General features: G+C 34.0%; 1 protein-coding gene across 1 annotated transcript; it reads left to right on the plus strand.

The window, feature by feature from the left end:
- The first annotated feature begins 423 nt into the window (after positions 1-423).
- Positions 424-25,636, plus strand: LOC123555975 (monocarboxylate transporter 12-like). The gene is made up of 6 exons (XM_053547944.1): positions 424-549; positions 17,184-17,327; positions 19,559-19,960; positions 20,581-20,850; positions 22,847-22,972; positions 23,643-25,636. Exons 2-6 carry the CDS (start codon positions 17,219-17,221, stop codon positions 23,813-23,815), a joined length of 1,080 nt encoding a protein of 359 aa, XP_053403919.1. The 5' UTR covers positions 424-549; positions 17,184-17,218; the 3' UTR covers positions 23,816-25,636.
- The last annotated feature ends 1,474 nt before the right edge of the window (positions 25,637-27,110 follow it).

Genomic DNA, 27,110 nt, shown 5'->3' on the forward strand with positions numbered 1-27,110 from the left:
TCAGTCCTTCTAGTAAACAACATATAGAGGATAAAAGAGAAAGAGATATTAGTGTTTCGTTTTTAATATGCATTTATACTTCTTTTGCTCTCACTTCATGATATAAATCTTAGTCTATCTTTTGCAACGTAAAAATGAAAGTGCAAAGTTTATAATTATACTAGTTTTGGGAATTTGATATCAATATTGATATAATTATTTACTTGATTAAGAAAACAGATATAAAAGCAATCATATTTCACATTGAGTTTTGTATTTAAGATAATTTTCAGTCTGATTTCAGCCTAACTCAAAACTGTGGTATAAAGAGTTGACAAAATCCTTTGAATATTTTTCTTTCACTGTAAAATCATGGATGAAAACAACATGGGTCCAGATGGGGGATGGGGTATGGTTATAACCTTTGCAGCCTTTAAAGTTGGGTTTATAATGGATGGAATCGCATTTACTTTTGGGATTTTATTCAAAGATTGTTGCAGTATTTTAACAGGGGTAAATGTTTGACCTCGAGGATTATATCAGTGTACAATGGAGCAACGCTTGGTATTGGTAAGTAATGGAAAAGAAAATAATTAAGTGACTGAAAATCCTTATCACATTGACCGTGCATTGCAAGCTAGCAACAAACGTCTACGTTTAAAACTTTGACCATTTAGTAGCACGTAAAGGTTGGTTCAAAAAATCAAAATGTTGATATACGTTACGTCTCGATGCGTGTTGATTTAAAGGTAAATGTAATTGCGGCCATTGCATCTTATCATATTGTATACTGAACCCTAACATAATGGGCTTGGTACGGTATACACTGAAAAATGGCCTGCTATGGAAATTGCTATAAGAATTATGACTTATATTATCCAAAACCTAAATATCGTACAAAATCACGAACAATGTCAATAGTTAACCTCATCTCCACTCAATAACCCCTTCTATATTCTATATAAAGCCGCCATTTTGTTTTTTGAGGAGTTAATTTTTGAAAAATTAATATTTTAAAACCTTTGTAGCAGACAATAAATAGGATTATCTAACAGTAGGGAGACGCGCCCAACCTTTAAAAACAATAGAAACGTACGTCACGGGTCATAATGCGTGTATACAATAGAGGTATTTATATATTAATATTACAACAATCATGGGGATCATGAGTCATGCCGACAGGTCCGTTCTTGTTTCAGCGACAACAATTTTATTATTCCGGTACAAATTATCTTTCCACAATAATTTTGACCCCCAAGATATCTTACTTATCTTATTTTGTGCAAAAATGCACTTTATTGATATTTTTTGTCTGAAGCGAACAAAAACATCTAGCTGAATATAGAGTACAACGCAATACAAATATCCTACGCAACTGCTAGCACGTCAATGCCATTGGAAGCAAACATTTAAATATTAAGCTGAATATTAAATACAACGAACTGCAAAATCTAGTACAAAATTGCATTGGCCTCGGTCTCTGATAACATATCAGCTTAGCCTAGGTACACAACAAGACAGTTTACAGGTTTTTATCGCCCTAAGCCAACAAAACATATCAAGTTGAATTACAGATGTACGAGTAACGTTAAATGAATATCGAATGCAATTTTAGCAAGTTTAGCCCACTTTTGTTTTTTCACTTTTTTGTTGTTCTTTAGACCAAATGCTTGTAACCTTGAAATTCGATAATAAAACTTTTTTGTTGGGTTTAACGTCGCACCGTGTGAAAACATTGTGTCATCATATTGTTTACTGAACCTTAACATAATGGGCTTGGTACTGTATATATTGAAAAATGGCCTGCTATGGAAATCTCTAAAAGAATTATGACTAATAGTATTACCCTTTTTAATTACAAAACCTAAGTACCCTGAAATCCCGAAAATAAGCCAGTTTTGAAAATAAGCCGGTCTCGAAAAAAAGCCACCATTTCACTACAGGCAAAAAGGGCTCATGAATTAGCCGCACTCAAAATTAAGCCGTCCACTTTTTTTGTATCAGAAATAGTATCAATTTCCTTGTTAGGACACCATATAAGATAGCAAAAGTAACCAGCATGTACATAGCAGATCTATGTCCACACACAATGCGGGGGTTATCACGTATGGTGTAAGTTATTAATACCCGTTTGGCGATTAAATCTTATTGTATTTGTTTGTTAGGACAGACAAAACATTTTTATGGGTAATAATGTTATGGTAACAAAACAGGTTTGTCAGAAATTTAAATATTTATCGACGACGATGTTTTTACTAAAAAGCAAAAAATATGACATCCGTATCTGCAGTATTTTGGTACTCGAAAATACACCTACCGGATATACGACTCAAAAGTTCGCCGGAATCAAAAAAAAAAAAAAAAAGCCGCCAAATCCATTTAAAATAATCCTCGGCTTATTTTCGGGATTTCAGGGTATGTTATGAAATCATGAACAATGTCAGTAGTTAACCTCATCTATACAGACTACGACACATTCAAAAAAGCCGCCATTTTGTTTTTTAAGGAGTCATTTAAGAAAAAAAACACGACAATATATTTAAACCTCTGTAGCAGACGATAAAATTATTATCTTACAATAGGGAGCCGCACCCAACCTTTCAAAATAATAGAAACGTACGTCACGGGCTCATCATGCGTGTTTACAATAGAGGTTATTATATATTAATATTAAAACAATCATGGGGATCATGAGTAATTTCGACGGGTCAATTCTTGTTCCAGTGACAATAGTTTTATTATTTCTAATCTTTGATCGATCATAGGCCATTGTCCTATCATAATAGTACGGATTGCCATACTTTTTGATATCATCTATAAAATGAAATCAAATTTTAAAACTCTACCCAACAATAGAACGTATTCATTACATAAAGCGATAAGAGTTATATCAATACAAGAGAACACAGATTTTTTATGGAGTCAATCTTTTGACCGCACTCGGGCGTGACTTCATCATTACTGTGTCGATTGGTGAATGACAATCTATCTGTATAGTCAACTTTTATAAAATAAAAATGAGGAAAACCACAGGTCGCCCTACACGACATAAACGAAAATGTTGCAGGCTCGGCCTGATTGAGCCTGTTCACGGACGGTAGTGTAAATGCGAGCCACCGTCCACGCCTAAATCCTTGTTGCGCCTAGGAGAGGCTGCATTCTTTGAACGTGGCTTCTGCTGTTGGATTTTTGTCATTTTTAGACAATTAAAGTCTAGACAATCGATGTTTCTCATTACAGATCTGGTGCAGTCGTTCTGCGCATGTCACAAAATCGTTATCATCGGAGCGCAAGGCAAAAATACGCATTTTTTGCATGTCCGCACGCATTTAGTGTATAATATGTATGATATACTGACTAAAGTTTAGGGTTAGGGTTACCATGGTTACTAAATTTATACTTTTAAGATTAAAAGATTTCAAATCGCTTGAATCCGGTATATTACAGGCACACCAGTTCTTTTTGTTAGTCACAGTCCTAGACAGTATATAGACTTTACGGTGGAGTAACTGTTAAGTATTACGATTACCAGATTCATATCACTTCAAAACTATACAAGTGAAGATGTTCATACATTTTATTCAATATGTTACAAGTATCAAAAAAATATTCAACAGGTATTGTATTACAATATTACAGAAATTTACAACAAAATAATGACAATAATCAGAACACTATTATTTACATTGAACAAAACACATTTACATTTTTATAAAAAACGTTACAGTGTTTATTTTTTCTTATATCCATATGGATAGGAAATATAATTGTCTCTTATCACACGTTTGTCAAACACTAATGTTCACATGATCAGACTTGGGGCTGATAACATGTGTCAGTAATTGATTACATTACAATTACTTTAATATTTTCTAATTACAATTACATTTGATTACTATAAATTTGCATCAGTAATTAATTACATTACATTACTTGCACTCAAGTAATCATTATAACCATTTGTTTGGATGAAAGGAATATAGGCATATATAACTGAATATATGGTTTCTAACTTTATTCACAGATTTGATAATGCAGTTAATGATTCATTAATCTGGAAATCAAGAAACTTCATGTTTGGCATTGTATCTCACTGTAGGGTATCATTGCACTTAATCATCATTAACTTGTGAAATTTATTGCATTTATTTAACCTTTATTGAAAGCTGTGACAAAAAAACAAAAAACATAATCATTTTCTAATATTGTGTATTTATACTTCCAGGTATTTTTATAAAAAATCAATTAATACTGTGTCAATGGGTTGAAAAGTTAGATACAAAAAATGTATCAACAATGTACCCCCAGAAATTATGGATGGGCACATTTTACAGTTGGCCTTTATTGGCCCTGAACAACCCTTGGGTATACAGAAATAACTCAGCACTCACTTTGAAATCTTTCAGTAAAGTGTTGAAAGGACTGTTTGGTTGCAATTATATCATGCAGAGAAGGGACTGCTCACAAAAATCTCAGTGCATTTTGAAGGATAAATTAGACTTAATCTAATAATTACATTCTGATTTCAATTCAGGCATATCATGTTTGTATTACTCAGGGGCATTGTGTAAATTGTTGGTATATTAACTGCTAAATGCCATATTTTCTCACCTGTGCATAAAACCTGAATCCACAGTAGATAATGTAGGTGACACAGTGGATTTTTTATCCTTAATATAGGCAGTGGAACTGCATCAAAGTACAAAGACTGAAAAAAATCTAAAAAAAAATCATTTTTTGAAAAAAAGTTATTTGAGCTGAAATAAAATGATCCCGGGTAATATATTTGGAAAAATGGAGACAACTCCGCTAAGACTTTATGGTAGGCTTAGGTGGCTATTGACCTAGAACCTCATGCAAACTATGCACTTTTTACCTATAGGCAGGAAAAAAACATGTTTAATTGCCACAAGGATTAGCAATCTGAATAGTAAACAATGTAAAGATCAAATCAGTTAATGCCCTGGGGAAAGTGTGACATTTTCTGTGGTGAAATTTGTCAACAAACAGGTGATTTTTTTGGAAAAGTCAAAACCCACAGAATTTCACAAGGTAAAATATGATGAAAATGCTACTGCTGGAAAGAGAACAATCTATATTACCCATATATATGCGTCAAAGTATGAGAAAAATATCTAGAAATATGAGAAAATCAAAGCAATCAATTTCAGGACTGTTAGATGCATGCCTGTCTTATCCTGCATAGCATTTAACATAGATAGGTTACTTTTCCATTGCACTGATATAACAGGAGTAGGATTAACAAACGGTGTTCACTCAACAATTTCACTATATAAACAGATTGTTTCCCTTGTGTAAAGTAAGTAGGGTAAGTCTCTACTTAATAAGTTAAGACTGTTGCAAACTGCATTTATCATACCTCTCAATTGTTTAGGGATAATAATGAACTGAAATATTTTTGACTACATTGAACTTATTAGGAATATTCTCCAGATGAAGTGAAGCAAGCATATTAGATAATCACTTGCATTGTGAATTTATATATTTATACCCTGGTGTCATACTATTCCTCCAGTAGTCAGAGAGTAATTAAAAGTAATCATGATTACAGACAGAAAATTCACTGTAATTTATTACATTACATTACATGTAATCATATTGAGGTGAGTAATCAAATACATTTGAATACTTGTATTTGAGGAATCAATTACAGGTGATTACAATTACTGTATTCGATTACCCCAAGCCTGCACAACCTGTGCCCAACTGTACAGTACTTGTTGAGATTTTATGAGCATTCAATACAGTGACTTTGTCATCTGGGCGTTTTGTTACCAACGTTTTCAGAACATCAAATTTACATTTAAGATGTTTTTTTTTAAGTTGAGAGTGATGCCTCTTATTTTGCTATGTGTAACATTCCAATCTTTGTCAGGCCTCTGTAATTCTTATCCATAATTTTAGGTTCTTCGGTCACAAAGGTATGAATACGGGTTTGGGGGATATCGTTAGTCAAGTCACCTTAATAATTACCCAAACAGGGTTTAGATTATCCTGTTTAGTGGTAAAAATAACAGAATCTGTATCAGCGTACGTATAAAGCTTGCTGTCCAAGAATTTCTAAATAGAAAAAAAAGAGTTTAAGGCCTGCTTGGCCAGTAGTATAAGCGGCTATAACTACGTTTGTTTTGGGGTTAGTGTCAACAAAGACCTCTTTATATTTCAACCTCATTTCTACGACTTATTGACACATGTCACTTCTTCACGGTCTGACGTCCGCTTGTCAAAATAAACTGAAGGATCGTCTATCAGGTCAACCTGGAACATGTTTGACCTCTGTCCAAATTCCCCCCAGAAAGAGTTCAACGTGAGCTTGGCTAAGGCTCTATAACCTGAATTCTTTCTGATTGTATGGTAATCGAGATGGATCCCTTCCTTCTGATCATACTGTTCAATGTACGTCAGTTTGTCTTCTTCAGTCATGTCATGCACCTGTCAGGCCATCCACTTACCTCCTGTTTAATTTTTAGGAAAGTGTTAAACAGACCTCATGTCATAGTTTCAGGATTAAACTATGAAATTTCTTTAAAGTGTCCGATTTTGTACATTCTGACAATTTTGTAACCCACGTTTATAGCCTTTCTTATTTCATCCGTCAACCACGTACCCACAGAATCTCTTTCTTCGTCAATGTGTGTTCAAGGCGATTGCTTTTGGGAATCAGCGCATGTTTCACATAGGGGAAACAATAATTTACCGTTCTTTTTACTTGGTAGAAATGGTGGAAAAGGAACCTTTGTCTTCAAAATCCTCCGTGATAAATTCAGGATCAAGACTTACTGGTATTTTTCCTGTCCTGTTGACCCAAGGGTACAAAGAAGTCACGTCATATTAGTCAATGTCTTCGTTTTCAAAAGCCTCCTTATATATAGAGTATAGGCGTCAGTGCGACCTCCATAAAACGTATTCTAATGGAGTGCCCATCTCAAGACTTTCAATGAAGGATTGTCCTGACAATGTTGATCAAATTTTGACTCCCAGATAGACTAATACGTGTAACCAAGATTTTCAAAGTATTTCTTCTTCTCAAGAGTTTTGTCAAATAACTCGCTCATGGTCAGCTGGTTCACAGGACTGGCAGTCAAACGTGAGTATTTTACAGGATGTACATGCCAAAACTCTCCGTGAAATTCCAAGACTACACTTTCCCAATGATCTGTTTCATAGTAGCCATTTCTCCCCCATTTCGAGCATACTGAATTTTGTGCCCTTCAATTTGTGACAGATACTTAATCAATTGAATGGCTTTACATGATTGTTTTTGTTCTGAATTGTAACCGTGATGAGGTATCAACGCCATAGTCTCAGATTGAAGAAAGTTGATCCTTAACACCAAGTTGCGTGCAGAAGCAATAGTAATAGACCGTTCAAAATGACCAATGCCAGTAACATCTATAAAAAACCCTCTAAATTTCAAACAACAACGCCTCAGAATGTATGGGTTATAGTATGAAATGTCTGGGAATTCACCAAGCACTAAACACTTTGATTTTCTTACAGTTCCTCGAAATCAAACATTTTAGGTAATTTTGCCAGTGACATTGGGAGAAAATTGATTGATCCGATCATCTTTATCTTACATGATGGCACTGTGAGGCACATAATCTTGGCACTGTTTTGGTATAATAGTAGGTACAATTCAATTTTGGTAAAGGTATTGTAGAAAAGGGTATGAATCATAACCCTGAAAATTATGACATAGTACTGTAGCCCGATAATTCTCATCTGAAAACAACCATTGACAGAAATCGTTCAAATCATTTTCACCAGCAAACACATACTCCCTTTGTCCACAATTATCACACTCCGTATCTGCGTCCATACAAACAGTACATACTTTCTGAACTACGCAAAGATTTGGCTTGTGCTTATAACACCGCAGTCTGACTTAACAACACTTCTTACACTTTCCGTACAGGTCAAGTTTATATCCTATCACACATTCAACTATATCATCTTGAGTCCTCGCATTTTGAATATCGTGACTTATTCTTCAATGGACATGGCATTAAGTTCTTCCTGCAATTCTGTGGCTTCCGGTATAATATAATACCGATGTTCCTCCAGAAAAAAGTTTTTACACACATGGCAATTAAATTACTCCGTCCACACACGTGCTTTTTATCGATTTGTTTATTTACTGTCTTCCAACAATCTGTACAACAAATGATGGCATTACAAGTCGAATTCCCCTTCACCGTTAATTTCATATGAAGGTCAAAGCAATTCTGACCCCGAAATAACATGTTACATTTATCGTAACGGAGCCAGTCCTCTTTTGTGTCATTGTCTACTTAGCGACAAGAACGGCAAAAAGAGTTACATTAATGTTCTTCCTTATGATCATATCATTTCTGACATGTGGTATAAAAGTAGTTCCTGGATAGAAAAGCAGGCATACTAGTGATCACATAGTAGTGATGACCATGGTAGTAGAGGCATATCTTCTTCTCTTGTTCGGGTACTTTATTGATGATACTATTGTTATGACATAGATCTTGTTTCCCTGTAATACTTCATGGAATTGTTAGCTCATCTGTTTCTTTGGCAAAAAAAAAAAAAAAATGATGACTTACTGTCATCACTTGATCGGCGTCGGCGTTGTCTCCTAAACTATCAAAGCTATTGCTTAAAAACTTGCAACACTTGTTCACCATCAATAGCAGACTCTGTACAGCAAGAAACATAACTCCATCCTGCTTTTTAGCAAGAATTATGGACCCTTTTGGACTTAGAAAATATCAGATTTCTTGGTTAAGTTTTATGTTTAGGTCAACTTTTCTCCTAAACTATCAAAGCTCTTGCTTTGAGACTTGCAACACTTGTTCACCATCAAAAGCTGACCATGTACAGCAAGAAACATATCTCCATCCTGCTTTTTCCAAGAACTATGGCCCCTTTTCGACATAGAAAAATCAGATTTCTTGGTTAAGTTTTGTGTTTAGGTCAGCTTTTCTCCTTAACTATCAAAGCTATTGCTTTAAAACTTGCAACACTTGTTCACCATCAAAAGCTGACTCTGTACAGCAAGAAACATAACTCCATCCTGCTTTTTGCAAGAATTATGGCGTCTGCACATGCAAGGCGGTGCTCTTGTTTTATTTCTTCTATTCCACAAATTTTAAGTGCAACTCTAGCCTTTTCGTGAAGATCTTTAGCTAATTTCTCTTGAACACTTCGGCCTTGCCTACTGTTATTCCAATCCTTACGCTGATCTACCTTGGCTTTTGCTGTAACGATCTCTCTAGCACATTACAGATCGTCATCATTTTGTATACGTATAATACAGCGTTAATTTAACAAAAACTTGTTAGTGTGTTTATATATTTGCATCTCTTCCGACTACCTCCATTGGGCATGTCCACAATAGTCACCTCATTATTAAGGACTCGTCGATTGTGAATTCCTCATTACATTGTTGTACACGTTCAATTCTGTCCGCTGCGAGTTCAGCTATTCTCATAAATGGTAGCACAATTGGATAGTGCAAGGACGGGCTTTGTACTGTGAGCCGCACCAAGTCTTGTGATTTAGTTCCCTTGATCAGATCCTAAAATATTGCAATAAACAGTCTTATGAAAGTAGACAGTATATCTTCCGTCACTTCAGTGTCCTAAAAATGACCTTGTATGTAGAGCCTGTAGTTCTGAACTTCAGTATATGCTGTTCTGTGATCAAAGATATGGCTAAAAAGCCCTGGCATCATCATCTTTTCTAAGTCAGTTTACAAAATCGATGGCTGCAGAGCGTTCGGAAGGTCTTTTTTGCGCTCTACCCCCTATTTGGTGTTTCTCGACACTATGTCGTTGCAGATTGTCGTGTCGACTAAAGCAACGTCCACACGCGGAACATTTGACGTTATTCATAGTTCTGTTTCTCCATAATACGATCCAAGTTGGCCTTTCGAGTGAATCTTGCATCGCGAATGTCACATCAGAAATCGCCAATGGTGTTCTGCTCGCTTGTGTTTTAGTAATTGACTTTCATTTTTGCAGAAAAATCACACTCGGGGCAACTGAACACCATATTGACTGGTTATGGCTGAAATTAGGAAGGAATACATATTAAAAAACTGTATTAGCTATTATAATAATAAATGGAACACATTATATTCATTTCTTTCACTTATTTGCTCTGTCATTATCTAAACATCAATTATTATTAGGCGCGTGCCAATTTTGAGAAGCCGGTGTAAACAAGTAATGTACCGTAGCATTTAAATAAATACACCGTACTATTATATTGGCATTATCCCATTCATAAAGAAACCACTCTGCAGTTTAAACTTCCTTTTTAATAACCACCCATGCGGATAAAAGCGTTTGTCTGCTTTTACTTTAAATACCCCCCACCCCCAACCACCCTCAATTATAGGATCTAATACGATCGAATTTTAAAATAGTGTTGTATGGTTTAAGGTTTTACGTTACGCGTAAAAAATCAAATTTTTCGTCTGCTTCTTTATTTTATCAATACTGGCGATCCTTGAGCTGACAATTACATGTACCTCCATCAACCCTCTAGGGATATTCCTATGCTATGATTTTCTTAAAGCATAAAATAATTATGAGCTATCATTCAAGAAATTCTGCCATCTGGCAGTCGGGTTCTTTTTACATTACAGCTAGCCTGGGAATCCAGTCTGACAATTTCTAACTTTTTTTCTTCCTGCAAATTGATAGCCTGGGGAAACCTGTTTTCCGACCGCAGCGCCACCTATATTACACCCGAAATATGCGGGTGTTTAATAAAGAACGATAACTTCTGAAAGCAATAATCCATGGCTAAATATAGAAACGGAATTCTCACGGAAAAAAACAGATCGGAATCGTGTACTTCCGAACGTTTTCCGAACATTTCCGGTCCATATACAAATACCAGTTTGTACCTCCCATAGCTTTTCCAGCAAGTTGTAACAACTTTTAAATATGTCAGTATAAACTTAAATTTGCGTCATGGCTAGCAAGATGTTATTTTAATGCAGACCTAGTGATCTACGAATATTGTCGAAATTTCGGCAGCATTGACTCGTTTTCGATTCAAACACGCGCAGATATGATCACATGTTAATAAGCCTAACTATAGAAAATCGATAATCAGTAGTTACATGGAAACTCCTTCAGATTTCCCCAGGCGTTGATAATATCAGAAACCCGATGAATGCCAATAAAGAACGATAACTTCTGAAAGCAATAATCCATGGCTAAATATAGAAACGGAATTCTCACGGAAAAAAACAGATCGGAATCGTGTACTTCCGAACGTTTTCCGAACATTTCCGGTCCATATACAAATACCAGTTTGTACCTCCCATAGCTTTTCCAGCAAGTTGTAACAACTTTTAAATATGTCAGTATAAACTTAAATTTGCGTCATGGCTAGCAAGATGTTATTTTAATGCAGACCTAGTGATCTACGAATATTGTCGAAATTTCGGCAGCATTGACTCGTTTTCGATTCAAACACGCGCAGATATGATCACATGTTAATAAGCCTAACTATAGAAAATCGATAATCAGTAGTTACATGGAAACTCCTTCCGATTTCCCCAGGCGTTGATAATATCAGAAACTCGATGAATGCCAATTAACACTAATTAGCGCCAATTAAGTGATATCTTTAATGCATAAATATTAGGTATGATTTCTTCTGACAAAGCACAAATATTATCAACGGCTTCCCAGGCTACGTTACAGCCTACTTTAAACGTTACCATTAATATTTTCTAGAAAATACTGACTGGCACTACAGTTAGCCATAAATGGCTTACTAGCTACACATTATGTCAATATATAAATACGGAAAACACAGATTTATATTTTGTAGGTAAAAGTGACACTTATAGGTATTTGCTTTACGTTATCAAATATACGATACCAAAAATTGTAACTAAAATAGAAAATATAACTATGCGATTTTATTTTTCATTTGAAGTGTCTATGTCAAAAGTGTTATAAAAAGAAGTTGCGGTTATAACAAGTCAAGTCAAAGTCAAAGTTTATTCGGCAAAAACTTATACTTCATCGCTAATTACAATGTGGCGGTACATACACATATCAGAGAAAAGTATCCCCACACAACCTATTTTCAAACACAACCTATTTTCGACCGCCTAGGACTTTGTATGATAAAAATCTTTACAAGCCAAATTTATCAGTTGTGATTGTTTCACTGTTTACAGCAGAGACAGAACATGTTATGAACCTATTCTCCTTCAGTTTTGGTACTTAGAAAATTATATAAATTCCATTTATGTAGCAGTACTATGTTTTCATGCGGTTTTTCTTATTACTAAAAAACCTGCATCTTTCCTAGTCTACTACCTATTCTTGCCTAAGCCAATATCAGTTTTATATATCTTTTGCACTAAATGTTTATTGCTTAACACATGCTTACTGCCAGAATTGTGAAGCATACTATTATTAAATTATTTTGACAATGCAATCATGATGCCTGTCCTTGCAACAGTTTTCTTCATTTTCTAAGCAATTTGAAATATTTGGAGTGTCAAAAGCTTAGCAATTATATAATACATCATCATATGTGACAGCTATCAATGTAGCAGATGTGACACCCTGGTTCTCTGGAGTAATTGAGCACATGATATAGTTCTTTAGATAATGCACTAACTTTTGGCTGCCATTTACTTTACACTACCCCCTGTAATTTAGGTGCCAATTTAGGCAAGTGTACCTACAGTATATTGATCTGCCATGTTGGTTTTAGTGTTTGTTGCCAGACTTGAATTTTGGGTGTAACTATTATGTTTGCAATGTTGTAATGAAACTGCAGTAAAAGTTTAGTGCTGTTTCATTTTGCTGGAAGGAAAATACCACCTGCGGTTGAATTTAGGTTGTAAATTTTCAGCATGACTTCCTACTGATGGCTTTCAAAATCATCCTGCCAGGGATTCGATCAGTTAGAAACTTGAAACTTAAATGGTATGCTTTTATAGCACTTATGCTGATAGAAAGTGTTAGACAATAAACCAAAGATTTGGACTTGCATTTGTACAAAACTGCACAGAAAACTTGTTAAGCAGTTGAAAACTGGTTGTGCCGGGATATGAATGTACAATCAACTATAAATATTTTTAGCATCATTAATACACAAGTAAATAACATTTCATTCATTTTATTAGCAGCTAGGATAATAGTAGTCATCCAATTGCTTCATTTCTTTTAAGTGTTGCGAAGTAAATATATTTTCCTAAACTGACAAGTTTGTTCTTTGAGTTGAAATCATAATAGATTTGAATTTATGAACACTAGGCCAAACACAGTAATATTTTGGCAAATATTGTTTCCTTAAATCATAAAGAAAAGGACAAACAAATAAGAAATAGTATTCATTTTTAATTTGATGCGTATTACATTTTGTACATAATCGCTGACTCCTTTCAATATTTCTGAATCTACCTTCTTCGATTGCCAATTTATGTGTAGAGCATCTGAACTTAGATAAAGCTGTTCTGTATTTTATATTATCAATACATGACAAATACTTTTCTTTGCAAAAGTCATTTTTGAAGACATTATAACTTTCTAATTTTGAAAATGTACTAAGTTCTTAATGCCACTGTTGTAAATAATGATCAAATATTCTTTGTATTACTGCATTTATTTGAACATTACTAATATCATTATAATTCCATAAGTATGAAAATCCTAGATCAAACAGTAAACTTTTCACATTTGTTTGATCAACTATTCACTAATATTCCATTTGCATCGGCTAAAAACATCAATTTATGTAAAAAGGAGTCTGGAGATTTCGTGCTTCTGTGCCAATACTTAATAATTCTAACTTGAGCGATAAAGGAAATCTGCCAAATTCACCAAACACTGCTGAAGTTGTTGTCTGCTGTCGCACAAGTAGAACCTGTTTCAAAAATTTGAGATGTATTTTTTCTATATCAGGTGCTTTATAAAATCGCCAAATCTCTGATCCTTATGACAGTATTGGTACAATCATGCAATCAAAAAGTTTTACCTTTTCTACAACATTCAAAGAAACTTTATCAAACAATGTATTCAAAGAATATAACGCCTTTAATGCTTGATTAGACAATGATTTTGCCCCTCATCGATGTGGGTTCGAGCCTCACTCGGGGCGTTGAATTCTTCATGTGAGGAAGCCATCCAGCTGGCTTACAGAAGGTCGGTGGTTCTACCCAGGTGCCCGGTCGTGATGAAATAATGCACGGAGGGGCACCTCGGGTCTTCCTCCACCATCAAAGCTGGAAAGTCGCCGTATGACCTAAAATTATGTCGGTGCGACGTTAAACCCAACCAAAAAAAAAAAAAAAAAAAATAGACAATGATTTTTGAGCTTGAAAATAGTTTCCATTCGACTTCGACGAAAGCGTAACACCTAAATACGTTAATATCTTAACAACTTTTAATTGTTCATTATTATAATACAATCCTACATTCTCTAATCTGTTGCCAGACTTAAACACCATAAAGACTGTTTTATCAACATTTACAGTTATGTCCAGTTTGTTACAATAAGTTTGCAGTTGGTGAAGTAACAATTGTAGGCCTTCCTTAGAATATGAAAATAAAGCGGTGTCGTCGGCAAACAACAAGAGGTATATTTGTAATTCATCCAAGTTGAACGTCTCATTATTATTATATTGCAAATTTTCATACATTTCATTTACGAAAAAAAAAACAAAAGAGGCGAGAGTGGTTCCCCTTGTTAAACACACATATAACTGTCAAAATAATCGGAAAGAGACCCATTTGCTTTCACACAAGATTTAACACAATTGTACATACTTCGCAACATAGATACAACTGGAAGACACGCCATCATTAAGCAATTTGAACCAAATACCATTCCGGTATATCATATCAAAACATTTTTGGAAATCTATGAATGATGCATAAACCTTTTTCTTTTCATGTCAATAATAGAAAATAGAGCAACAATACAGTCTACAGTTGTTTTTTTCTAAAGCCGTATTGAAATTCGGTCAGTAATTCATTGTCTTCAGCCCATTTGCACACTCAGTCGCATACTTTTAGTATTCTAAAACATTAGCATCTGGGAATAAGCCAGTGATTTACATGGAATGTACTGTTAGATTTAAAACACCCTAAATTCGCTTATACCTATTTGTAAATAGTTTGTTTTAATTAATTTCAATGTATTAATGTATTGTATAGAATGTAGATAATTTTGTAAATAAGATTTTACAAAGTTACTGTGGTTGTTATTTGTATTTAAAGCTCAAGGTTACACCCTATATATAGCCCTTATGTTTTCTATAAAACGAACTCTATCGTGAAAGATAGCTTGACAAATTTTATGTCTACTGAGGTGTAAATATATTTCAAGAGTCCGATATTATATTAAAAGAATGTCATCATTTTTATTGTCTGTGACAAGAACAAGAACGGATCCATCTGGATGACGTACCTTCGTTTTATTGTTTTGGAAATTAGGGTTGGGCCCCTCCACTGTCCTTACCGGAACATTATGGTGACGTAACTGGAACATGAATGGACCTGACCTTCTGACCGTCGTCTGCTATTATAGAAGTCTTACCGTTAAAGTAGCGCCCGGGTGCGGTCAAAATATTGACTCCATAAAAAACTGTGCTTTTTGTATTGATTTAAGTCTTTTCGCTTTATGTAATTGATACGTTCTATGCTGGATAGAGTTTTGAAATTTTAGTTAATTTTGTAGATAGTATTAAAAAGTATGGCAATCCATACTATTATCATGGTAGAACAATGGCCTATGATCGATCAAAGATTAGGAATAATAAAACTATTGTCACTGGAACAAGAACGGACCCGTCGAGATGTCTCATGATCCCCATGATTGTTTTAATATTGATATATAATAACCTCTATTGTATACACGCATTATGAGCCCGTGACGTACGTTTCTATTGTTTTGAAAGGCTGGGTGCGGTTCCCTATTGTTAGATAATCCTATTTATCGTCTGCTTCAGAGGTTTATTATTTTTTTTTCAAAAATCCTCAAACAAAATGGCGACATTATATAGAATATAGAAGGCGTCATTGAGTGCATTGTGTCGTCTACAAAGATGAGGTTAACTATTAATGTCGTTTCTACACACCGATTTTCAACCTGACTACCCGATCGTAAAAGATCCATTTACGCGCTATTTCGACGTTACGTTCAACGTTACTGAAACACATATTATATAGTCTTACTTTTGTATATACGGATATCAAATGAGTGTGGTTTCAGTACTCAACAATTAAGATATGATTAAATAATGCGAGCTTTCATTGAATGAGTTCAGTATATTCAGTACTGAAAACAAAAACACATTATAAAGTTAACAAATAAAACAGGTAAATTAATGTTGCTGATTAAAATACATAGTTACAATATCAGCGTCATAAATAATAAACATAAAAATGTGTCCAATATATTAAGGTTTTTGATTCATTGACAATATATTCAGGTCCGTGCAACATAGCTGTGCAATAATACCGTGCAATATCAATTTCATGAAATCGAGAAGGAGCACATGTATGTGATAACAGTATCTCTTGCGTAAGTAGCCTTAACTTAGAGTTCCACTTAAGCCGGTGTTAGGGGCGTGAGGGGTTTTGTGCATTAATTTACCATTCACGGACAGACTTAACAAAACGAGACTTCTTTTAGTTTCCTTGGTTACATTCTATGCTTCCTAAGGATCGTTTTGTAGATTTTATCTGATGCATTAATGTACATGCTGCACTGAGTCTCTTATAAGAACGAGAACGAAACACTTGCATTAATGAGAGGTTACTACTTGATTGCCTTGAACGATTATGGATTTATTGTCGTAGTTCTCCAAGTATACAAATGTAAAATGAACTGTTTAAGTTATAAAAGGTTGTTGAATTACATAACTATTATAATGTACCTCTCCTGAACAATTAGGTATGTAATTTAACAACCTTTGTAACTTTTAACAGTTCATTTTACATTTTTATTTGGGCACCATCTGAGAAATTACAGTGGCAAAAGCACTAATGTGGAGTCTAACCCATGTTTATAATGAAAATCAACAAACTATCCACTAATATAAAGCACAGCAGCAAGAAGTTGCATACTCTCATTGGGTCAGAATGTTGGCGGAAGTTCCAAGTCACAAGTATATATGCGTGTATAAGACACAAACGATTAATCTTCGTTGTTTTTTGCAACAGGTCCTGTAGCAAGTATTCTGATTTCACAGTTCGGAATGCGTAAAGTGGCAATTTTTGGCGGATTACTGGCATCTGTATCTCTGTTCCTGTCAACCTTCTCTCCTAATGTACAAGTGATGATTGTTCTCTACGGTGCACTTGGAGGTTAAGTATTTAAAATATATTCGGTTTTCAATTTTTGGTCTTATAGCGGGTGACATAAAGTCAAACCTTTACCCAAAGTCCACTGACTACAAGCTGCATATCCAATTTAAGGTAGTGGACCCGTAATGACACTCGGCAATTTCCGTATGATTATGAATGGTCGTTAGGCAATTTGGCATCCTTCGGTCGTCAATATAGCTCAACGCGCAAACGGTGTTAGTAAAAAACCGGAAAATGCCGAAATCCACTACCTTAAACATATACGAAGTTTCATCCAGAAGTAATGTCCTTGGAGCCATAAAACTATGTCTAATGGGAAAACACAAAATTCCCATTGTACCTTGATGTATTTGCAATATATTTATTTAGAAAATATCATAAAATGTGTTGCTTACTTACCGAGATATTGACATGCACAAAAATCATGGTAACGATGATTTTCGGTCGTCACTGACGTTATTGACATCAGTAAAATTTAATGCTATTTTGTCATTCAGCAATAACAAGCTGTATAGCAATACATAACTAACTTAATGCTATTTTGTCATTTAGCAATAACAAGCTTTAGCAATACATAACGAACTTAATGCTATTTTGCCATTCAGCAATAACAAGCTTTAGCAATACATAACGAACTAAATGATATTTTGTCTTTAAGCAATAACAAGCTTTAGCAATACATTGCGAACGTAATGCTATTCTGTCATTCAGCAATAACAAGCTCTTTAAAAATACATAACGAACTTAATGCTATTTTGTCATTCAGCAATAACAAGCTCTTTGAAAATACATAACGAACTTAATGCTATTTTGTCATTCAGCAATAACAAGCTCTTTAAAAATACATAACGAACTTAATGTTATTTTGTCATTCAGCAGTAACAAGCTTTAACAATACATAACGAACTTAAAACCTGTGAGGAGGCCATAATAGTTTTGACTATTGACTGCTTTAGATGACATAATGTTACACTATTATAATTTTATATGGTTAGGTGTCATTTTTGATGTCAATTGGTGATTTTGTTGGCTTATTTTTTCTGTTTTTGAAATAAACGCTACTTTTTCGTGCGGCGAAATGTTGTCAGAGGTGAAATTTGAAGTCCTATGTTCTTGAAACGAAACAAACCTAGAAAATAATATTTATCCAAGTAATCATAATTTTGTTAGTTTACATCGTGGTATTATTTCTATAATCTTTATGATACATTTATAATGATAAATAAATGCGCAATGAATTGAGTGACAAAACTTTTAGATCAACCCCTCGTACAGTGTCTTTAACCTTTTGAATGAAGACCATTTGTAAATAAAAAGAACACATTTGGTTACTTCAAAAAGTGGTATTCTTCATAGGTTTGACATAGATTCTTTATATGTGGGCCGATGCTCTTGAGTGTTTCCCACCTAACTTAGAGGCCTGTACTGGTTCTTCCCAGGTAAGACGGATTCGCGTGTATCGGTGCTATACACCGGGCACGTTAAAGAACCAGACTGTCTATTCGCAAAGAGCTAGGCTAAGTTAGCCGGACAAGTCTGTATCTAAAAAAGGAATTCTCTCTATCTGTTCTGGGGGCTTTATCTCACTCTGTCCCTCTGGTCAGATCGCTCTGTGTCTGTACTAGTAGAGGATGAATTTTGCGCCCTGTGTGGCTGCGTTTGCTATATGTAAAGCGCCTTTGAACGTGTTTATCATGAAAAGGGCACTATATAAATTTGGTATAATAATAATAATAATAATAATTCTTTACCCAAATGTATGTTATTTTTAAGAGGAGCTATTACCTGTCTTGTTAAGACATTCTGGTAATAATTCGCCGTCTTCGAAGAAAATTGGCTGTTTGCTTGATAATGTTGATCATCGTTCAGTAGAGTACTGAAGGTAACTACCTATCAAATTGAATTCATATTGTTCCATGGAGTGATTGTCTGCGGTTATTATCAACAAAAAATTAAGGTCACAATATGCTTAGTTTGTAAATGTGTTCTGCTGTGTGAACAGCGTACACATGAGCTTAGAAAACATTATCTTCACTGGATGATTTGCTGCATCAATTTGACAAACCCTCTTGTTTCTAGAGAGGAAGGTTCAACGGCAACGACACGACTCATCTAGTTTGGAACAACGCAAACTGTACCAGAAACTGTTTGGTTTCATTTTTTACAATATTACGCAGTCACAATCCACTTATTGTTAGCATGTTACTAAATTGTTTTGTTTTGTTTTTCAGGTAGTGGTCTTGGTTTACTTTATTTTCCAGGATTTGTGCTGATTACTCAGTACTTTAATTCTAAACGAGGTATAGCTGCTGGTATAGCATTTTGTGGCAGTGGTGTCGTTGGTTTTGTATTTGCACCTCTAATGGACTTCTTAATCACGACGTATTCGTGGAAAGGAGCAGTGTGGATAGTGTCAGCGATTATTCTGAATTGTGTAGCATTAGGAGCTCTGCTGAGACCTTTAGATAACAAAAACATCAGAAGGAAAATGGACCAAGAAAAGAAACACATCAGCCGAAACAAAAGATGTATGTCTTCTTGTAGTTGTGACGTCTCGTCATTCTTTGATTTGGAAGTGTTAAAGAGTCCATCACTTTGGGTTTATGGAATGTCATGCTTCATATGCAACATAGGTAAAACAATTTTGCAAAAGCCCTTTGTTTTCGAAAAAAACAACACCATTTTACTGCTAGATAAATCGATAATTATTAAAAGAATAAAGTGTCCATGTAACTGCAGAGTGATTAGCACGAGTGTTGAGACTGCGACCATGTTTGTTTTTTTATAATTTCAAAATAAATACCACATCAGCTCAAGTGACATAAAGTTTACAGATTTATACTGTTTAAATGCATTAGGTCAGTTACCTTTCAAACTGGTACGATGTTCTTTTGATGCATGTCTAAAGAACTTGTATCAGATACTGCGTTGCAAAACATCAAGCTTTAAGTATTTGTAACATGTTATGGCGGTAATGTAAACAAATTTAAAAGGCTGTACTTGTTCCTGGCATAAAAAGAAACCACAATTAGGGACGGAAGTGACAGACGAGTCAAATACCGTGATAGTGCTTACTAACTGTAATCATGTAATAAAATCAGAATAATTGTAACAAAGTGCTCATTTAATAATATTTAAGACCCTTTTAAACCCTCCATACTAGTATCTCGAAGACGGTTTTAGGACAGAAATTTGTGATCTTTTAACAGCTCATAACTTAACAATTATCTAAAATTGTCTAATTTACTAACAGGATTTTACATTCCATTCACCTTTCTTCCGGATCTGGCTGACAGTTTTGGTATGACGTCACAACAGGGCGCCATGTTGATATCAATCATTGGGATTTTGAATACAATAGGACGGGTAGCTGCCGGCTGGGTTGCAGATAGAAAATGGGCAGATACTACAACGATTGATGGTGTAGCGTTAATAATCGGTGGAGTTGCAACTCTGTTTGTGCCAAAATACACCCTTTATGCGATATCGGCTGTGTACTGTGGGGTGTTCGGGATAATCATAGGCAAAGAATTTGTTTTTCTTAATTGCAATATTTATCTTTTATTAAAGCTTTATCTGAAATACTTTGCTCAGGGTTTTCCTTATATTTATATTTATTATATACCTATATAAATTCTGTGAAAAATTCGGCTTGTATTTCACAATTAAATATGAACAGGCAGAAAAAAATTTCGTATTGTACCTTTTAGATTCCGTATTGTACCTTTCGGATTATATGCTTCCGGACTACTTTCATTAATATGCAAAACCTGACACAGTTCTATAAATAGCGCACATAAAAACTTCACTTACTTCCATTTTAATATCGATAAATATTGAAGATTTCGTTCAATAACAAAACAACAAACAAAATGGTAGAGGTATATAATAAAAGGGTCATTATAACAGTAGCTAGATCTGTGATGCTATATTCGGCTCTCGTGGATTTTGCAAGGTCGGATCACACTCGGCGCTTGCGCGCCTCGTGAGATCCGATCTGGCAAATATCCACGAGAGCCGAATACAGCATCCCAGATCGAGCTACTGTTATAATAACCCTATTTTATTCTTTATTATAGTCTCTTCACTGTACATCAATATACAACATAGATCAATTACATTGCATACAAAAACATTAATACAGTGTACAATGTCATTCATATATGAATTATAAGAGACTGCAACAGATAAAATTGACTTCTCCTATAAAAAGCCAGACATAATTTTAAAACATACTCATATTTATTATTACCGGTATTATCATAAATTAAAAAATCCATCATAATAATCACTAATGATTAATATCTAAAATCTAAGAATTAGACATAAAAGTATTTAAGCAGTGTCATTTAAAGTTTAAAACAGTCTTATTTACAGTGAACAAGAGATGAAACAATTCTTTACAGATTGTCCTAAATATCTACATTGGTACATATAAGAAGAACAAAATGCCAGTGTTACCGATACAGCTATTATAAAGCTGCTCGTAGTTTCATTTTAACTAGGAGTTTGATAAGGACGAATATAAAATAGGATTGAGAAAAAGATCTATGAAGTCAAAGTGGTTTTAGCATATATTTCAAACAAATTAAACGACTCAGTAAGCTTGTACGAGGAGCCATAGGCATCCAACAAACGAGTTCTAATCGGTCACTCTATAAAATGTGATATTTTAAAAACTACAGTTCTCCCTGAAATAACTCGGTCTATTGATGGCTATGCTAAAAGTGGTGTCTAAAAATATAATAATGCTATGAATCAAACCTATACTTATTTCTTCTTAAACCCATGTTCTCACTTAGAAATTTGAAGGAACTATATCTAAGTTTCATACTAATTTTATTTTAACTCTTGCAGACAAAGCTTTTAATGATATCAGTTTGTAACGCATTTACTACATAGAAACATTACAAAATGGACTGAAACATACAAAAACTTATCAGTTATCGCCACAGGATGAGAATAATATTGTAAAAGATCATGTAAATCAATGTATAAATTTTATTGTCAGACTTGACGACAATCAGTTAAAGCTCCTTATCTTTATTCGATCTCTACACAAAACCATATATAAAACTTGATTCGTTGCTAATTTAACCTTATGCACTATAAATATATTTCTTTTGACTTCTGATATATTTATATACATTTGTGTATGGTAAGTAATCTGTCAAAATGGTGAAAAAGAATCATCTGAAGCTAAAAATAAATCTTTAAATAACTATCCTCGTCAATATCAGTAATAAACTTTTTGTAGGGAAATATGAGTTTCAAAATCACTTTTATATACACACTTTGGTTTGCAGTGGTTGTGGTTTTATAATTCATTTAAACACTATGGTGTTGTTTTCATGAAGTACTGGGTCGATTTTAAGCAGGGAACCGTATTTGAATTTGTCAATATCTTGTACACTACAAAGGACAATTTTATAATTGTATTAGCGATGAAATGGTATTTGTGAACTACCATTATGATGTTCAGTATTTGAAGTCCTAGAATATACTTAAATCTGTTTCAGCTGTGTTTATTACGTTTCAACCAATTATATCACACGATCTCTCGGGACCTGGTCAAACGGATCCGTTTTATAGCATCGTGTGTATGTTACAAGGAATTGCTGCAATAATAGGACCTCCGGTAGCAGGTAAATTCATTTAGCACATTCTTATTCATGCATCTACAAGTGCAAACAAATAAGCCAATGCAGTTAAAATGCTTTTTACGAGCGGGTATAGGCATATCCGCTTTTGGATTAGAAATTCACATATAAAACTTGTAGAACTTTTATTAACAGCGTGACATTCGAGTTGCATTAAAACTGCTTGTTAACAATTTTTAAACATTTTAATTTAACTTCCATTAGCTTGAAAGCTTTGGCAAGTCGCTTTAGATCTGACTGTTTCTAGATTCTACGAGCAAATATTTTTGAGTGAATGTAACGTGGTTTTTATTTTTATTCTGCCCACTCAATTTTCTTAAATCAGTTAAAATAGTTCAATAAATTTCTTAAGTCAGCTTAAGATGAGAAAGTTATGAGCAGTTCACTATTTGATTAATATATAAACCTCTTTCGTCCTATGGCAACGTAAAACAAAATGGCGTATTCAACTTATTTTAGGTATTTATTTGAACCGCATTTCGTTATATCATTGAAGACAAAAGTTGAAATTAAAGTATCCTTTATATGTCCCACGAAAGGCATGCATAATGTAATCATTTTGTTGGAATATATCGGAATGGATAAAGCATATACAAAACGGAAAGTAAAAAAACACAATTAAAAAATGTAATAAGTGTTCTACAATCCATTTCAGGTGTGTTGGCTGACAACGCAGGAAACTACGACGGTTCATTTTATCTGGCAGGAATATCGATAGTAGTTTCAGGGATATTGTGTCTCCCATTGAATTATATAAATCGTTGGGAAATGAAACGGTTAAAACGTAAGGAAACAAAACATGACGAAGCATGTGAAAGCTGTCTATAAATCTTAATATGGAAGAAGCGTAGATGTAGTAAAACATATTAACACATACTCATGTTTTTGATAATTAAAATCTGTCAATTTCAAACGCAAGAAAGACAATTAAACACACACACACACACACACACACACACACACACACACACATATATATATTGATAAATTAGTAGAGTAGTGTCAAATCAACCATAAAAGATTTTACTTAGATTTGTAATTGTTTTAGGCGAATATGTAAAATTGTACCACTGGAAGGAAAAGAAATATGAGTGAACCTAATATGTTTACAAAAGTCATGCAATTTTATAGCATTAAAGCATGAAGTTAACAATGTATATAGGTTAATAGCAGTTAGTGTACATAACCTAATTTTTGGCAAAACGAGCTTTTATATTAAGGAATATAATACATAGTGTGAAGTTTATAGTAGTTCATAGAAGTTTCTACGAGAAACATAAGCGTTATATTGGTCAATCATGGATTTTATCTTTACTATAATACAATTCCACTAAATAAGCCGGTACTAGGGGACGCGAGGCGTGTGGCAAGACTTGTTGCGAATACTAGGTTGACAACTTTTTGTACATTTTGTAATCTATTTAATGGACTTGTGTCAAGATTTGTGTAAATATTACACACTTTTCTATAAGCAAAAATACTCTGTAATTGTTTCATGCAATTTAGTTCTACACCTGTAAGATATATATACAGTCAAACTTGCTTAAGAGACCACCGGTATTTATGCAAAAATCTATGTTATAAGACCATTAATTTTAGATCCCTCTATAATGCATTTCATATAGATTGAACCTGCATTAAAATACCACCTGTCTTACGAGACCACTTTTTGGCTTTCCCTTAAGCGGTCTCTTAAAACAGTTTGCACTATATATTATAAAAATCTTTAGGGCCTTTATTACATATACTTATATAAATCACCAGTCAACACCTTCTACTGGTTGACCATTGCGTCCATGTTTACTAGACTGGAAAAGGAAAAATATAAATGAAATATTAGAGGAAAAATAAAGATCTGTCTATCTATGCATGTAATATGCACTTATTGAATGACTTACTGGACAATATTTTGGCCCTCTGTCCACACTTTTGACTATTGACTTGCAAGCCTTTCAGTGGGTGTTATGACTAATAAGCTTAAATACTTACCTAATTTTTCATTTGCAGTCAAATATAATATTCATGTATTGTTTCAATACTATACAGACATTAATGAGGTAATCATCTGTTGTGAAAAAATGCTATTATGAAGTTAATCTAGTGGCAAGTCATTTTTACGATGTATGTTAATTGTAGTTTGATATTTATCCTTGTTTTTTTTATTATATGTTGAAATCTATTCTTTCTGAACTGTGAAATTGATATACAGTGATTGTCTTCTTCATTTATGTGAAATATGTTAGGTGAGGTAATTTTATCATGATCTTATTAGGTGAAATATTTTTAGACGAAACTGTTGTTACCTTTGCTGTGATATTGTTTGGCTAAAATGAGCTGTGATATAAACTATTTTGTTGAACTTCTACAGTGATACAAAATGCTATTCTTGATAATCTTAAGACACAAAACTATCATTATAAGAAACCTTTTGCTGTGATATGTTTGAAATAACATACTGCTATTATATACATAGTCACTTGAATTTTTTTCAGTACTGTCCTTTTCAATTATGCATGATTTTTTACAGTCGTTAGTTTTTATTATAATATGTATGGACCTGTTTATACCCAACGTTAATGTTTATTGAAAAGTTTGAAAATTGTATGTGTCTAACCTACAAATAAAATATATCTGAAATGAAATTAAAAACATTTTTTAGTCTCCCTGTTTATTTGTTACATGACATACACAGAGCTGTATCAGCATACAGGCAAGACAAACATTGTCTCCTTTTATACAAATCGATTCTCTACAAGTAAAAATGTTTTTTAACTACCAGAAATATTTCTTTAATTAACTGTACCAGTTATCAATGCTATTTTAACATGTTCCTGTCAGCACCAGTCATTTTGAAAACCCTTACACTTTAGGAAATGCTGAATCATTTTGAATCGAGTGGTGAATGTATAAAACATGCTTTTTATGAAACGAAAGTTTCAAGTATGTACATAACCAAACCATATTACATTACATTCAACACAAGTACGTGCTCACCGGTTTATGGATCACCGTGTACGTGTGTACGAGATAGGAATGCCACAGAAAATGGAAGCTGTTGTAATATAAACTATATTATATTCCATGTCCATGTAATAATTCGCCGCCTGCAGTAATTGGCATAATTGTGGTATTACTGCATTAAATATCACCCCCGGTCCGCCTTATTCTACTTCTCCTAAATAAATGGATCACCGTGTACGTGTGTACGAGATAGGAATGCCACAGAAAATGGAAGCTGTTGTAATATAAACTATATTATATTCCATGTCCATGTAATTATTCGTCGCCTGCAGTAATTGGTATAATTGTGGTATTACTGCATTAAATATCACCCCGGTCCACCTTATTCTACTTCTCCTTAATAAATGGATCACCGTGTACGTGTGTACGAGATAGGAATGCCACAGAAAATGGAAGCTGTTGTAATATAAACTATATTATATTCCATGTCCATGTAATTATTCGCCGCCTGCAGTAATTGGTATAATTGTGGTATTACTGCATTAAATATCACCCCGTCCGCCTTATTCTACTTTTCCTAAATAATTTGCAAAAACCTACCCTGGAGTATCGTCTCAAATGATAGCCTTGATGAAGACATTATATCAACACTTATATGTGTTTGTCAGTTTTATGTAGCATACTTAAAGAACTGCATGAAGATGAGCTATGTATTTTCTAATTTCTAAAATTTGCTAAATCTCCTAGATGACGAAAGGTTTTCAAAAATGCTGGCTTCACCTTTTAATTCATTGCAAGCAGTTGGATTAAAAATTGCGAAAAAAAATGTAACAATTTTAGTCAGGGATCAAAATGCAAGACAATTATGAAAGTGCTGTTTGTCTTTTTAAAATATAGCATGATTTTAAGTCACACAGGCTCAGTTAAATGTATATGGTGGTTACATATGATAAAGGTAAAGGTGCACGCTCGGACAACATTACAGGCACGGGCACCAAATATACACAAAGACTTTGCCAGATACACGGCTTTCTGAAGTGAATGACTTCAACATCCAAAGCGGGATTTCGAGCCCACAAAGGTAAAGAACAAATTATTCAGAGTCAGCGCCCGTACTCGTCCATGTAAATCCAATACTTTTGGAATAATTTTATATCTATTC

This window comes from Mercenaria mercenaria, chromosome 7 (genome assembly GCF_021730395.1).
Source record: "Mercenaria mercenaria strain notata chromosome 7, MADL_Memer_1, whole genome shotgun sequence".
In the NCBI taxonomy this organism is placed as follows: Eukaryota; Metazoa; Mollusca; class Bivalvia; order Venerida; family Veneridae; genus Mercenaria; species Mercenaria mercenaria.

Excerpts from the sequence above, each read along its gene's own strand:
- LOC123555975 (XM_053547944.1), top strand. The coding sequence starts at position 17,219 with ATGCGTAAAGTGGCAATTTTTGGCGGATTACTGGCATCTGTATCTCTG. Across the intron at positions 20,851-22,846 it reads GGTGTTCGGGATAATCATAG|CTGTGTTTATTACGTTTCAA; the intron begins GCAAAGAATTTG and ends AATCTGTTTCAG. Across the intron at positions 22,973-23,642 it reads AATAGGACCTCCGGTAGCAG|GTGTGTTGGCTGACAACGCA; the intron begins GTAAATTCATTT and ends AATCCATTTCAG.